This window comes from Salvia miltiorrhiza, chromosome 2 (assembly GCF_028751815.1).
Source record: "Salvia miltiorrhiza cultivar Shanhuang (shh) chromosome 2, IMPLAD_Smil_shh, whole genome shotgun sequence".
Lineage (NCBI taxonomy): Eukaryota > Viridiplantae > Streptophyta > Magnoliopsida > Lamiales > Lamiaceae > Salvia > Salvia miltiorrhiza.
Genome location: NC_080388.1, coordinates 45,776,746 through 45,793,005, shown reverse-complemented (window position 1 = coordinate 45,793,005; position 16,260 = coordinate 45,776,746). Strand labels below are relative to the sequence as shown.

General features: G+C 33.6%; 1 protein-coding gene across 2 annotated transcripts; it reads right to left on the bottom strand.

Moving 5' to 3' along the window:
* Nucleotides 1-4,258: 4,258 nt before the first annotated feature.
* On the bottom strand, nt 4,259-13,686 carry LOC131011681 (sterol 3-beta-glucosyltransferase UGT80B1-like). 2 transcript variants are annotated; one of them, XM_057939468.1, is made up of 16 exons: nt 13,479-13,686; nt 13,212-13,400; nt 12,274-12,624; nt 11,936-12,081; nt 10,611-10,853; nt 9,379-9,490; nt 8,791-8,961; nt 7,777-7,840; nt 7,407-7,464; nt 7,137-7,314; nt 6,527-6,657; nt 5,789-5,891; nt 5,314-5,390; nt 5,125-5,172; nt 4,832-4,981; nt 4,259-4,656 (listed from the first exon to the last, which is right to left on the bottom strand). In XM_057939468.1, the coding sequence occupies exons 3-16, from the start codon at nt 12,590-12,592 to the stop codon at nt 4,450-4,452; spliced, it is 2,007 nt and encodes a 668-aa protein (XP_057795451.1). In that variant the 5' UTR covers nt 12,593-12,624; nt 13,212-13,400; nt 13,479-13,686; the 3' UTR covers nt 4,259-4,449. The 2 variants fall into 2 exon arrangements, with proteins under 2 accessions (XP_057795451.1, XP_057795450.1); XM_057939467.1 differs by having other exon boundaries at nt 13,212-13,686.
* Nucleotides 13,687-16,260: the final 2,574 nt, after the last annotated feature.

Sequence of the window (16,260 nt, the reverse complement as noted above, 5' to 3'; positions counted from 1 at the left end):
TCACTTGTAAAACATGTTTTTCGAGTGGAGATGTCGAAATAATGAAATTATATTATGTGAGTATCATGTTTGGAAGCAAAGACTATGTCTAAACTTTACAATTAGTAATTTAGTCTTAAATATATGTTGAAGTTTATTTTATCGTATAACATAATTTTTCTAATATAATTTGATTCATACACCTGACTCATAAGTTATAAGTTATTATATATAAAATATATTTATACAAAAAAATTCATCAACACAATCAAAATATAGTGTTATTTGTCAATTGTCAATTGTCACATTTTCAATCCGACTTATGCTCAAATTATATTAACAATATCATTTTCAAATGGGTGACAATATCCTAAAAAAAACTTATTTAAGACTTTTTTACCCTTATATTTGTATTAAGGCAACGTTATTTTATCGTATGTTGAAGTTTATTTTATTGTATAACATGACTTTTCTAATATAATTTGATTCATACACGTGACTTATAAGTTATTACACATAAAATATATTTATACAATACACACTAACAGCAAGTGCAATAATAATAATAATAATAATAATAATAATAATAATAATAATAATAATAATAATAATAATAATAATAATAATAATAATAATAATAATAATAAATCATCATCATCATAATCAAAATATAGTGTTATTTGTCAATTGTCACATTTCCAATCTCCGACTTATGCTCAAATTGTATTAATGATATCATTTCAAATGAGTGACAATATCCTAAAAAAACTTATTTAGGGCTTTTTTACCCTTATATTTGTATTAATGCAATGTTCATTTATATTTTTGGTCATTTTATCCATTTAAATTTGACAACTTGATCCCGACGACGTGAGTTCCACTATTATTTTCTTCGAATTTCCTACCAATTTTTTCCAAATAAATTTATAAAAATCAATTTTCAATTGTATAGTAGATCTGGTACGGCTTATTCGTACCAATTGCACCATGACCACGCATCATCTTGATATGTACATTTGATCATGCGCTTTGGACGAATGGTACGAAATGACCTATTCACATCATTCGTCTCAAGATCTGTCGATCTTGCACTTGGAACGAATGGTACGAAAGGGCTTATTTCCAACACTTGTCCCAAGGTCTGTCGTACCAGCACTTAGAATGAATGGTAAGAAATGACCTATTCGCATCATTCGCCACAACTGTCCCGCTAGCACTTGGAAAATAGTACAAAAGGGCCTATTCACACAATTCTTCCCAACATCTGTCGCACCAACATTTGGAAGCAATAGTGCGAAAGGGCCTATCGCACCATTCGTCCCAAGATCTGTTGCGTCTACACAGGGACGGATACAAGTGGGGCGATGGGGGTACGGCTGTACCCCCAGTTTCTTTTAATAACAGTATATATTATGTACTAAAGAAAAAAATTTCATGTATTATGTATTCCCAAAAAGTTCTCAAACAATAGGATAAGGTGGACGCAAATTTCTTAAATTGTATTTGCGCTTTGGTGGGCCTCAAATTTTCTTTAAAACGACGGCTGAAGTGGGTTGATGTAGAGAATAGAAATAGGAATGATTAATTAATTTAATAAAAAAGATACTACTAACTAAATTAAAAACAAAGACATTGTCACTTGCGAGAGTCTATAGAATATATTAGACAATTACATAATGTTTTTTATTTTCGTATTTTTAATAATGTTTTGGGATATATTATTTTTATGTTTATGAGATTATTTTTTTGTACCTCCAATTTAAAAATCCTGGATCCGCCACTGCGTCTACACTTGGAACGAATGGTTCAAATAGGCATTTTTCGTATCATTTGTTTCCAAAAATACTATAGACTCGCAGTTTCTTTCAACAAATCGAAGTATAATTCATGAAAAAAAAATCAACATTTTATTCATCTTCTTCATTTTTCTACAAATCCAAGTAAAAATAACAGAAAATAACACAGAATATTTGAATCTAACTAAATGGATGAATTAAATCTTCAATGATTTGAAACGGATACCACCGGCGATGCTAGTGAATCCTTGTATTATCCTAAAAAGTACTCCCTCCGTCCCATTTGAAATTTTCTGTTTCTTTTCGGCACGGTTATTTAGGAACATGTTAATTAGATTATTAAATAGTGTGGTGTAGAGTTAAAAAGGTGATGTGAGCCCCAAATATTCTTACTTTTTGAGAATAACTTTTTCCATAAAAGGAAACAAGACATTTGAAGTGGGACAACCCAAAAAGGAAAACAAGACATTTGAAGTGGGACAGAGGGAGTAACTTATTAGAACCATTTTACCCTTATTTTTGTACTAATGCTCGATCCATTTAGAACTTTTTTACCATTATGTTTGTACTAGTGCTCAACCATTGATATTCGATTGCTCAACTCGTAGTGGTCGAATATATCGTGTCAATGAACCATGCATCATTTTTCATGAAACTTGTCATGTTTAAGCTGAACCATGCATTCATATAAACTGAACCATACATATTGTATCAATGAATCCTGCATATTATTTTAATGAACCATGCATCTCGTGTCAATGAACCTTACAACAATAAAATAGAACAATGCATGACTAATTGCAAAAACCATGCATATGACAAAACAGAATACTGCATATTGCACAACATAACAATGCATATAAAACAAAACCATGCACGACTAATTGAAAGAAACATAAAAATAATTTTTTGCCCCTTATGTTTATTTTTTTTATTTTTTTGAAAATGAAATCATTTAATGTCAGCACCACATGTCATTCATCTGTGTAGTCCGCCTAATGGTCCAGATTCGGATCTATATACTACCTAAGGGAAAGAGTTCTACCATAACCCAATCCTATATATATTACACGTAATCATTTCTATACTATTCTCTATGGATGTCAATCTGGCCAATTCACCGGGTTCCGGATGAGCCTTATCGGGTTGTTAGATTATTCGGGTGCGGGTTAATCGAGTTGAAAAATTTCGGGTTAGAAATTGTCAGCCCTAATCCTAAACGTTTCAGTTTCGGACTAGTCAGGCTCAAAAAATTATTTAAAAAATAATGAATATTATATTTGTAACAAACAAATACACACATAAATAAATGACATTTCAACATCGATTTATAAAATAACTAATATGCAATTCTTAGATATATAAAGATGTACACATTTTTATTAAATGATTATCATTTTTTAAATTTTACATCTAAACATTTTATGTTAAATATTGGATATAAAACACAGAGAATTGAAATGACATATATAATTTTTTAATATTAAATCAAAATATATTTCACAAACTTTTGAAAAAAAAATCTTACTCCATTATAGTACTAACTTTCAAAAGCAAAGTAATAAAGTTGAAAAATCAAATAATTAAACAAATACATTATTTTTGTGTCAGTCTTATAAGGTTCAAGCTAGTAAACTCTATCGAATATTGAGCTATTCGATATATAATTTTATGGAATTAAATTTTTTTAACCGTAATTGTTTTACATTGTTGATCTAGTCGAATCAACCCAAGAATTTGAAGATGGATTGATATCCCTACTACTCCCCACCAAACTATATACGCACACGTAGTCATTTCCAAACTATTATTCTCTGCACCAAATTTGGTGCTCGTATAAATGTAACATTTTAGAAAATATTCTCAATTTGTATATTGACAATTAATTGTGGGAGTGATTTTTTCTTTCTAATGAATCAACATGTTTAGAGAATATATTTCTATGTACACGATGTGACTGGTTAAAATTCTAGATAAAAAAAAAATATTGCTAAATTTGATAGAATCCACACTGATATTTGAAACTTTGCAAATTACCCAATATATCGTTATTCTCATTATTTTTATAACTTTTCAATCAAGAGGGTGTTTGGCTGAGCTTACAAGCTCCTTCAAAGTATTTGACAAAATAAGCTCTTAAAGAGCTTATAAGCTCCAAAAAAAATACGTTCCTCTATCCAACTTATTTTCTCATTATCTTATAAGCAACACTCTTTTTATAAAAATAATTCAACTATAATTTTTTATTTTCATTATATATCATTTAAATTTCATTTTTCTTCGATTTTCTATCTCTAACAAAAATTTTCTCATTAACTAAAAATTCTCTCTTTGGCTTATAAGTTAAATTACCCAAACACTTTGACAACTTATAAGCTACTAATAAACTACATCTTATAAGCTCTTGAAACATCTTATAAGCTCCAAGAGCTTATAAGCTCTTTAAAATAAGCTTAGCCAAACATTCCATTTCGAATAAAAGATGAGTACAATAAATATTATGATTATTAGTAACGATGTAAATTACATCTATATCTCTTGAGGGAAAAATTGTAGGGTGAAAATATTCTTGCTATCACAACACACAGATTTAGTAATCAAAACCAACGCAAAAAAAATAAATGAATAATAACCTAATAAGTAGCCTATGTACAATGAAACATCGTAACAAAATCTAAGAACCACAAGGCAAGCAGCAGATCCTACCAATCTGAGTGAAGAACCATTGTAGAGGATTTGGGCCGTCATCCTTCTCCGGAGGCGGTGATGGCGGCGGTAATGGAACCTCTGCTGGCAAGTTACGGTGAAAAGCATCCACTGCAGCTCCAACGCCATCTTCACTTTCTATACGAGCTTCTATTTCCATTGCTCGAGATTTCACCTGGAACAACATAGAGAGATAGCGAGAGGGTGAGCTTGTGACTAAAACCAATACTGATGTCCGCCACTCCACCCCGGAATCCATACAAAAACGTGAAAATGAGTGAGATCTAAATGCTCCAATCACAGCAGCATATGAATTGAGTTGGGATTTTCATAATGTTCTTCATACATACCTCTGGCTGCAGCATCAATCTTATAGCTTCTGTGAGGGATTCAACAGTTAGCTGTGATATGGGAATCGGAGCAGGTCCGAGTCCTTTCTGGTAGATTACCTCACCCCAGAAAAACTGATCCCCGAAGAATGGGACAATGGTCGTTGGACACTGCATAGAATGCGTAGATTAGGAAACACGTTACGTTTTGCATATTGAAATGCAGAATGTTTAGTTAATTGTTCCATATCTTCATGTAACATTACATTTAAAGCACCAAAAAAGCACTGCTTCAAAATTTAAAGGAAGATTACCCCAGCTTTTAGTCCAGTTGCTGTAGTCCCAGCTCCACCATGATGAACCTGAAAATGCATATGATATTTAAGTCTTTCAGAAAAAAATAAAAAATAAAAAATATGATTCCTGTGTTTGAATAAGTATGTCATATGTGATCATTATATCTGCAGTTACTATGTAGACCGAAAAGGCAGCTACAAACATACCACAGCAGAGCACAGAGGAAACAACCAGTCATGAGGGCAATCCACAATCACGAAGACATTCTCGGGAATATTTGAATCTGAAAGGGAAAAAGCTCCTTAGAAGTCGTGGCAATTGGCTCTCTGCCTAGAAACTAATGGTGCTCGTTTACTTTCAGGTGTTTATGGCTACACGAAATTCAAACTAAACGTTACAGTCTCTACAACTCAAGTACATATCTCATTTCACCATATCCCAATGACTCCTGATGGGTTTAAGCAAGAAATTGGTAAGGACCGTGCTCTTGATATTTTCATGGACAGTGGTTTGAGTGCGAGTGTGCAGTTGGAGGTTTGGGATTTAGGAACCATTGGTACTTGGTAGAATGGAAACATCATTCTTTACTTGATAATCAGCATAAATTTTGTGAAAAGGTAAGGATTAGACGGAGGAAGCAGAAAGAAATACCAAGAGATTGAACCAGCAGAAGATACTTACAATTACCAAGGTCTCCCCAGCCTCGATCAATTATTCCTCTTTGCCCTGTAATCTCTAAAGCCTCCAAGATTGTCTTAGTAGTTTTGTTTGAATCATCCAGAGGCTTATCAAGCGGACAAAACATATTATTAATGAATTCGGCCAAACTCTTGAAAACCTCAAAACAACAGAGGACCAACATATACTAATAAAAAAGAAGGGCAAGTGTGACTGTTCTTCAACTTTCTGTGTTTGTATTTGGATAAGTATTTGTTTATTTTGTGAAGGGAACATGTTTGTAAAGAAAAAGTGTAGAACCAGTAGCAGTTGCTCAAATCCAAGACAGTGAGTTTTATTTCAAGCTACTGAATGCAAATTCCTAATCAGTCATTAGCCAAGAATCCAAATCCAGAAATTTAGAATATTCAATTTAACGCCATTGACATTTCCAAGAATACAAAGACAATACTGATGCATCTGACAGATAAAATGGTTCATGAAGATGAAAATCTAGACCGTTAAATTTACATATTCGTGCAACCAAAGAAATGTGAGACAAAAAAAACCTAGTCATTATAAAACATTCTTCCAATATTATTAGCTTTCCTTTTTTTTTTTTTTCAGGTCTTGCTGAAACATGGTTTTTGGATAACTAGTTTACTACATTATGGGAGGGAGACATATGTATTCACCCCAGAATCCAAGAAATTAGTTTGGGATTAGCTGAGAACGTATTTTTACTATACCATTACCACCTACCATGCTTCCAAACCCAATATAAATTGGTTGAGATCCCTTCTGTATCCACTCAGAAAATTCTTCAGATGGTTGATACTTTGATCCAAGGTTCAAAAAACAGTAACCAACAACATCAACCTGGTTCCCCCAGTCTGCCAAGGAGTAATGACATCAGTTGTGTGATTCGACATAAAAAACATCCAATTACGATGCAGTTACATACACGTTCACAAAAAATTTCGTGTAAAAACAGAATGTGGATGCTATGGTGACAGTAGATATAGATATTGCTTTGAAGTTATAAGATTTGAAACTTCATATCAATCAGCAGGATGAACCCACACAGGCAATTTTATCAAAGGAGCTCCATATTCTGAACTGACATTCTTCGGTGGTTACAAGTTATCATGCATTATGAGCCAAATGACCATGAGTTCCAAAACCAATGTGAGAGTTTGGAGAAGAGTTCCAAAAACTGGACAGATGAAAATTATCTATGGGAATCCAATGAAGAAGAGTTCCAAAAGAATGTGTGAATTTGGAGGATCGTATCAACACAAATTAGGTTATTTACACAATAAATCTGAGGTATTAAATAAAGAAATATCAAGCAACTGAAAGATGGCCTTACCATTTGGCTTGGGTACAACATGTGGACTCCACATGTAGCCTGTCGGTAGATGAGAAATCGACCCATGATATGAGCTGAAGTATGCAATAGGAGGAAGCTTCAGTTTATTTCTCCTGAACTCATTAATAAGTCCTCTTATGCCCCACCATATCAGTAAGTCCACAAGAATATACGAGAGCTGGATCAATTAAAAAATATCATGGAGCATATTCATTTACAATCCGGATTTATCAAAGTTAAGAAGAGAGCAACTCAAAATAATTGCCATACCCAGTATCCTGCACTTTGAGGTACACGTGCTAATGGGTGAGGAAATGCATATGTAGGCCTGTAATTCAGCACATGATTATAAGTTTTTCTTAACTGTTTCTAACAATGAAAGTTTCATAATCCAAAAACAGAGAGTGCAAATTTCAACCTTGAACGGAAATTTGTTAATAAATACAAAATTGTGTCAAAAAAACATGCCCCACCCAAAAGGAATAAAAGAAGAATCCCAAAAAACTCAGTGATGCACAGTCAAGCTTACTACTCTCAGCTTGTTATGACAAATTTTCTCATGTTATAAGATCCAAATTTAAGCAGGATAAACTAACCATCAATCACAAAATGAAAAGGATAAAAAGTAATTTTAGCTTACGTCCATGGCATTGTGAAGAAAATATGCATGGGAACACCAAGAGCTTCAGCCACATGTGCATGTCCTGATAACAAGAACATCAGCTCAGCAGCATGTAAAATATCAGTACTAGATGAGTATATCTCAATATTGAATATGCGTGTTCAAATTTTAGCTAAAATATCAGTACTAGACAATTATATCTCAATGACATGTACTGGAATAAGTTCAAGAATTCCCCCAAAAGACATCAAGCAACCTTAGATTGTACTCCCTCTGTCCCGGTCCAATAGTCCCATTTCATTTGGGCACGGAGATTAAGAAACTTGCTTTTTAATGTAAAAGTGAGTAAAGGTGTGTGGGACCACATTGTATGTAGTGTAAAATCATTACCAAAAATAGAAATGAGACTATTGGAGTGGGACGTCCCGAAAAGGAAAATGGGACTATTGGAGTGGGACAGAGGGAGTACTTATTAAATAATAAAATCAAATATATCATTTCCTAATGATGACACTCACCAAGGGCAAACAAGGATCTTTTTTGGAATGATTTTGTAACCTCCAATTGTTAACTAGCCTCACTAATTAGGAAAATCCTCCTTGCCTAAGTTATGTGTCTCTGTAAATAGGATGGAAACGTCTAATAAAAGGCAGATAATTGGCATCCTGTTTTCATTTTCTGTGCTATTTGTTTACTTATGTTGTTGTTGTTGATTGACCTCATTGCTGAGTTCGGTGCCGAACCCTAGCACTTTATATATCTTCCAAAGCTCGTGAACAAAGTAGATTCAGTTAGTTTAGTACAATAACAATTTTTTAAAAAATCGTTAAGAGTTCAGTGTAAGTTATACTTTAGTAATTGTATACTGAGAATTCTTGAACACATCAGTGATTCAGTATGCTAATTAATAATGAAAATAGGAATCTCCTTTTGTATGATCATAATTATGAATGCTGCTCGATATGTAAATTATACTCAGAATCTTAAGTAAAGTTCTTAACTGCGGTATGAGAGTACTTTGCAACAACTAACCGTAAGCAGGAGGATTTGCAATAATTGCCTGAGCCCTAAAAGGTTCGCCAGTTATAAGATCTGGTTCTGTGCAGGCTGGAAGCAGAGATTCAATAATGGCCTTTATTTGTTTACGTTGTATAGCAATTTCTCCTGGTGCTGATGGAATAAGACCTTTATTTCTGGCCATATCTGCAATTGCATGAAATAGATTTAGTCAAGAAATGCTCAAAATCATCAATTTCGATTAATTTCTGGAACCGATTTCGGTAACTGCTTCTTGTGGAATATCAATGGTAGAAGATAAAGAAAAGTCAAAACAGTGAATTTATATGATCTGCCCCAACATACACCTATGACGAAACATAGTACATGATAGGCACTAAAACTATGAACTAGATTAGAAACCAATAGCAGCACGACCATGAAGAACTGCGGAAGAAAAAACAAATAACCTAATGCATGATCAGAGACTGCACAGCATAATTCATTATGTAATTAATTAGGAATCAAGGGTCACAGAAGAGTAATAGTTAATACTCATATGGTACATTAATATCAAATATTCTAGAATTTCAGGAATGCATATTCATGTCGAGGACCTCTTACATCCAGCCAAAACACGAGGATCACCACCAAGTGGGTAAAAGTCCACCCCAGCTGACTTTACAAATCCGCGGAAATTGGAATGAGTTGCCAACCTTACATGATGACCATATGCCTGTTTTCATTTAGAATAAGCAATTAGATAATGGGGGAAATCAAACTATTGGAAAGTGCTTAACAAGCAAATTAAACACAAAACAAAACATAACAACGACAACTGTTGCCAGTGTGCAAGTGTAAATAACAACTCTTCTAATAATTCTTCAATAATAGTAACAGCAATATTAATAATAATTATTAAATAATAAAAGGAAGATGAAGAAACGAAGATGGCACCCATGCATAGTTGCCTTTAAGTTTGCATAATTTACAGTGGCGCTGAGATTAAAGGCATCTTACCAAGCTAAAGGCATCTCACAGATAGCCCCCTCCTATTTTGGTGCCCCTTTGGGAGTAGATTAGCTCAGAAAAATACAATTGAATAACTTCCTTAACTCAGCAATGAAGAGGTTTGTTGGAGTTTCTGTGATAAAACCAAAAATGAAGGGTGTTTTGATGCAATTTATGGTCAACTACATCTTAGATGGATGTAATGTATATTGTCCTTTATGGGGGTTCATGGTGGTACGAATCTCCCCGTCAAATTTCACTAAACGTTTAATCTATTTAAGGAGGCATGAGTACATATTCGATCATAATGTGTTTTTGCCTCTACAATATTATTAAATAGAAACTCAAATACCTTGAGGCTGGTTCAAGTTTAAATTTAGACAACTTACTTTTCTTTCAGGCCTAGAAGATAGTTGTGGATCAATATTTCTGATTTGCAGGAAGTTAACAGTTTCCCGTCACTAAAACTCCAACTGAAACTTTTTGCTAAAGCTCTAACTCCCATTCTAGACAATACATATCATCCTTAAATATTCAGCCTTTGTGACAGAGGTCCTCAGACATTTGTTCTCAAAAGCTTTAAGATGGCATTTTCCAAAGTCTTCAGCAACCAGAAAACTCTCCAAAACATGCAAAGTTAATAATGCTAAGGGTCTAAATATAGGAAACACCAAACTTGTGATATTTCTGCGATTCATGAACTCTCTGGCATAGAGAAGTTAAAATCACACCTCATGAATATAACAAGGACGATTTTCGAGTTGGAAAACTGATTTAACCAAGCAAGAGGTGAGAAAACACTAGAAACTGGATAAAAGTCACAAGCTCAAGCACTTATGCCTTACCTGAAGTCTCCTTGCAACAGCAAGGAATGGCTGTACATCTCCTCTTGTTCCAACTACAAGCACTGCAATCTTCAGTTTTGGAACTGATTTATTATGATCGGTAACAATATAATCAATAGTAGAAGGAACTCTATCAAACTGTTGGAGCTCTAATAACTCTGAAGCTACAGGAGAATCCTTAGTGAGGTCAACCTCCACAGTTCCATCCCGTTGGATCTTCACTATCTCCACAATTAACTTTTTCTGGATCAAACAGCACAAAAGTAAAAAATCAATAAAAAGAGATCATTCATATAAGTCCAAATAGTGAAGCAAAAGGTGCACGAACAAATATATTCTGCCTCAGAAACTTGAGTGTGTATTGATACGAGTAAATAAGTGGTTACTCATAAAAGAATTCAAGGGTGGCATCCATGAATAAGCATATGTTTCAAATTGCATATGATGCAAACATGCATATCTCTGTGATGAGAGTAAGGACATCTATTGCGTCATATTTTACATAATAGTATCAAACAATTTATTTTGGATGCTTGCATGATCACAAGGGTGCAGGTTCAACTTTTTTTTGATAATAGTACCAAATATTTGAGCTTAACCTGACATTCATGCATTGGGTTCTTATGCTTCTCATTGCTGTTCAACTTCAGTGGTGCAGGTCCTATCAGTTTACACTTATACTGAGGGATTCATTAATAAAGAGGATCTGGGGGGAGGAATTCACAAACTCCAATGAAAGTGAAGGACTTCAAAGGTCATCATAATATGAACTCATCCAACAACCTTAATGAATCTGTTACTATGGCTTCCAAATCGATCACCCCAATTCATCCAATCCGAACGCAAGCTTAGATTATTAAACAGTCCCACTAAAGCATTACAAACTAAATGCACCTCTTGCATCTTAGTCAATCAATCTGTCTTCTCATTGGACTCTTCCAAAATTTCAAAATACCCTTTTTCCAAATAGTTATATTTCTGAATCTTAGTAATTGAAGGATTGTAGGACAATACTCATGTTCTCATATAGTGCACTTGAGAGATAAGTTCCTCTTTAGGTGGCAAAGCAATTGTTCAGAGGGTGGAATTAACTGTCATGCTATTAAGCTAGGAAACGTGAGCAATAATTTTCTCAGGTCAATATCAAGCTACGTGATAAGGAATGAGATATTCCCCACAACCATAGCAAAGCATACATGCTACAGGGGAGTCATCTAAACCAGAATGCTTCTTTCACAAATAAAATAGAAGCACATATACACAAAGAAGCATGTTGAGAAGCATAAATGAGAATGAATTCGAGACATTTATGCAATGTATCCAACCTTCTGACGTTCTGAGAGTCTATCCAACTTTAGAGCTGACAATGGACTACCCATTCTCTTCTCAGTCATAGACCGCGAGAATGCAAGCTCTTCATTTTCAATGAAGAGGTTTCTCTGCACAGGTGCTGTAATGCAATGGTCCAATCCTTAAGATACAAAGAAAATGTTCGTGTGAGAAAAACATCATCAATCTAACAGTGAAGAAAAGTCTGTAGAACGACTGCACAGAACATGCAGAGCTTCAGCTTAATTTATCGGTGCCAAGCTTCACCTTTATCTGAATTTACAGGTATTGTAATCAATGCTTATTTAGTGTAATGAGAGGCATGAGTGCTAACCTTTGCGCACCCGAGACAATGGACTAAGACTGAGATCATTCACCGAAGACACCTCTACCGCAGATGATGACTGAGACAAATTTGTTTGTCGAATGTTGGCCAGAGGTGTCGAAGGCAAATCAAACTCACCATCCATATACTGATTATCTGGTCGGTCATTAGAACTTCCATCGATACTGTCCCCCTCGTCTTGTCTCTCTCTCAATGTAAGTGTCACATCACGATCATGAATTTGATTTGTACTATTAGACTCCTCTTGGCTTCTCTCTACCCCAGTTTCTAAAGCTTTTGTATCATTGTCAATCCCGTTACCATCCATTTCATCCAGATTACTCCAACAAAATTGAATACCTTCAGCAAATACACAATTTTTTCACTGAATACCACAGATTGAGAAACTATGCAAAACAAATGCCCACAAATGCAATCACATGATTAAAACACAGCCCATCATTCCACAACATGTCAAATAGCAGCAACTACAACCAGAATACTCAAACTTCACAAATATTTAGGCAGAAAAATGTGAGATAACACGTGAAGAATTCTGGTAGCAATGATGGAAGGTTTCCTTAAAAAACTTCAAAAAGCTTCCAGCTTTGCAACTTTACACACAGCCGATACCAAACGCTCACCACACAATTCCACGTGCTCACTGCTCCAATAAGGAATGTAATTAAGTTGAAGGAACACCACATATCACACCTTACATATATGCCATCGAGATAAATTATACACAAAAGTAAGAAACAAACACACACACACATACACACACAAAAGCCTATGACAGAAAGAATTGGCTGTGCAACATCGGATCAAACGTGTTGCAATCTCAATTAGTAGCATAAATATAAAAAATCCCAACTACTACTTGTTCAAATAAATCAATTCCTACCTCTGGAAGAAGAAAATCCTAGAAATAAAATTCAATCACAAACCTTCTGCGGAATCTTGTACAAGAAGCTTCAAGCTCTGCTGGCCGTCGGATGAATGCAAGCGAATTTTTACAATATGGCAAAAAGGGGTCTGTCTTTAATTTACATAAATTGGCGCCGATGGTCGTAGGCGTAGAAAGCGTAATGGCAGCAGGTACTATACAGTATTAAACTAATTGCCAGCAAAGGCAGCTGCTATATTTACAGGAGTTTAGTGTGACAAAATGGAGAAAACGGCGTAAATAATTTCGTGGGAAACAATACCAATACCTTGCAAGCGAAGGAGGTGGTTACGTAAAACCCCTACAAACAAATAAAGATTAGGGTTTAAAAAGGAATGATTATTGAGATTGATTGAAGAGGAAATGATGAAGGTGATGGTTAGTTATGGGAGGCCCAATCCCTATGTGATTTAGGGCTGGAGAGATTCTCATGGCTGCTGCAATAAGGAATATTCAGACTTTGCCACCAACATCATCCACAATTTATATTTTGATTTATTTATTTTCTCTAAATGATTGTAATTTAAAGACTCAAGGGTGTATTCGTTCAGAATTTTAATAAATTTTTATAGACTTTTAAAAAGTATATAAATTGTGTACTTTCAAACCATTCTTATTTTGCACTAAAAAATATTCTTATTTTGCACACTAATTTTAAAATTTGTATTAAAAATTATTTAATTAGTAATTTATTCTCATTTTACTTCCTCGCTTATTTTTCATGCAAACTTAATACTTCCTCCGTCCCAATAATGTTGTCCCCTTTCTTTTGGACACAGAGATTAAGGAGTGTAAAATTAGTGTTGTAAAATAGAAGGTCCCACATGTTTAAGAAAAAGTAAGTATAGCTTAGCTCCCTCCCCAAACATGTCTCTCTCTCTCAACACTCTCTCCCTCATCATACACTATGCAGTCGCCGCGCCATCGGCGACACCATGTTTAACTCCGGCGACGGCAACAGTAGGCGGAGCCATACCTGCGTGCAAGACCAAGTCCGACAGCCCCACCTATTCGCCTGATTTCTCTCCTCTTCGCTGCCTCATCTCTCCCCCTAGTTCAGCCCCAAGTTCTCTGTGTCTTTAGAGGGGGGAATTAATTAGGATAGTGTTTAATTAGAAATTAATTAGTTCCTAAAATTTTCCTAAAAAGGAAATGTGACAAGATTATTGGGATAACTCAAAAAGAAAAGTGGAACAAGATTATTGGGATGGAGGGAGTACTAAAAGTCTAACACTTAATTTTGCCGGAAAATGATCGAGATGGGGAAAAAAATAAGTAGTATATAATTTAAAGTTGATGTACAAAATTTAAAATTATTTGGAAGTACAATATATGTAATTATCTTTAGTTTAAATCTCAATTTTAAAACTAGTTGCAAATTGGATCCAACGTTTAAAGTATTTTGATATCTCAATCTTTCGATATAAATTTGTCTCTTCTAGATTTTTTTTTACATGAAAATTTGTCCCTTCCATTTATTTATTAATTTACTTTTGCATGAGTTTATATCCTAAAGTTTGGACCATGCTACAAATTAGAGTGTTTTAATGTCTCAAGCATTCAATTTTAATTTATTTGTTTTAGGCATTTGATCTAATATCATAATATCGATGGATGATTTCAGAGTCAATTGTCGTAATTTATTGATTGCATCATCGTTGCATGTCCGACAACTAAATATTTTGTTTAATCACACTTTTTTTCTTTTTTCTTTTTGGAGAATCTGTTTAGTCAGCCTTTATTAATCTTATTCTGTAGACGGCGGCTTAGATTAGGTAGAAAGTAAGGTCCATCCCATATATCATATGCTCCCTTTCTAACCTAATTGATTATTTGATTATGTTATGTGTATATTCCGTTTAATTCATGTGTTGGATTCTTGACCGATTCATTGTGACAGCAAAAAAGTCTTGTTTTGCAAGAATGCCAGACTGTTTTCTTTCTTCTTCTTCTTTTTAAACTAAACATCACTTCTTTGTAAAAATGTCTCAACTTTAATGTAATTATTACTATAAGATAATATTTATTGTTGCTTTCTTTTCTTATTTATGATCCTAAAAATATTCTAATACTTGAATTATGACGTGTTTCGATCATGTATACCATGCCAATTTGACATGAATTATTTTTAATTACATGACAATTATGTTGGAATAAAACAATTCACCTAAAAAACACTGCTAAGTGTGAATTATTATATAATACAATTTGAGATTCTTGCATTCTCCTTCATCATGGTCTATGTGAATTAATGAGGGATTTTTTATTTTTATTTTTCTGCAATTCTACATTTATTTTCTTTAATGGTAATAATTTATTATTTTATTTTTATATTTTTAATAATAATTCTCTCTGTCAAAATGAAAATTTTCCATAAATGATACTCCCACCGTCCCACTAAAGATGACTCGTTTCCTATTTTGGCCCATCCCACTAAAAATGACTCATTTTCATAAAAGACAATATTTAACTCTTGAAAACTTGTGGGCTCTATCCCTTTTATCTAATTTACATTTTCTCCTTAATCTATCTGCCGAAAAGAAGTAAGTCATGTTTAGTGGGACAGAGGGAGTAGAATTTTCTTTATTTCTTTGTTCTCTTTTCTTTTTCATTCTCATTTTTGTCTTTCTTCTTTTCTAAAAAACATACACTTTGGTTAATGATAAAATATTCAATATACATATCAAATTAACGATCGTAAAAAAGCTTTAATTTGATATATTATGTGTAAATAATAAGTTTTATATAAAAAAGTTATACAAGTCAAAAGTTTTAAAATAAAATATTTTTCTCTCTCATTTCTTTGGCATTTGAAAATATTTAAAATATTTGATTTATGGAATTGTATTTTTTAGAATGAAACAAAAAAATAAAAGGATAAATTTTATTTTGAATCTTATATTCATTAATGAAACTTCCCAAATTCAAAATCTATATAAAAGGTTAAATTTTATACAACTACATCAAATTTTTCAATAGACTTTGTCAATTAAAAATCTAAATAAAATGACACACATCCATTTTTCATTAGATTTCACTAAAAAAATGAT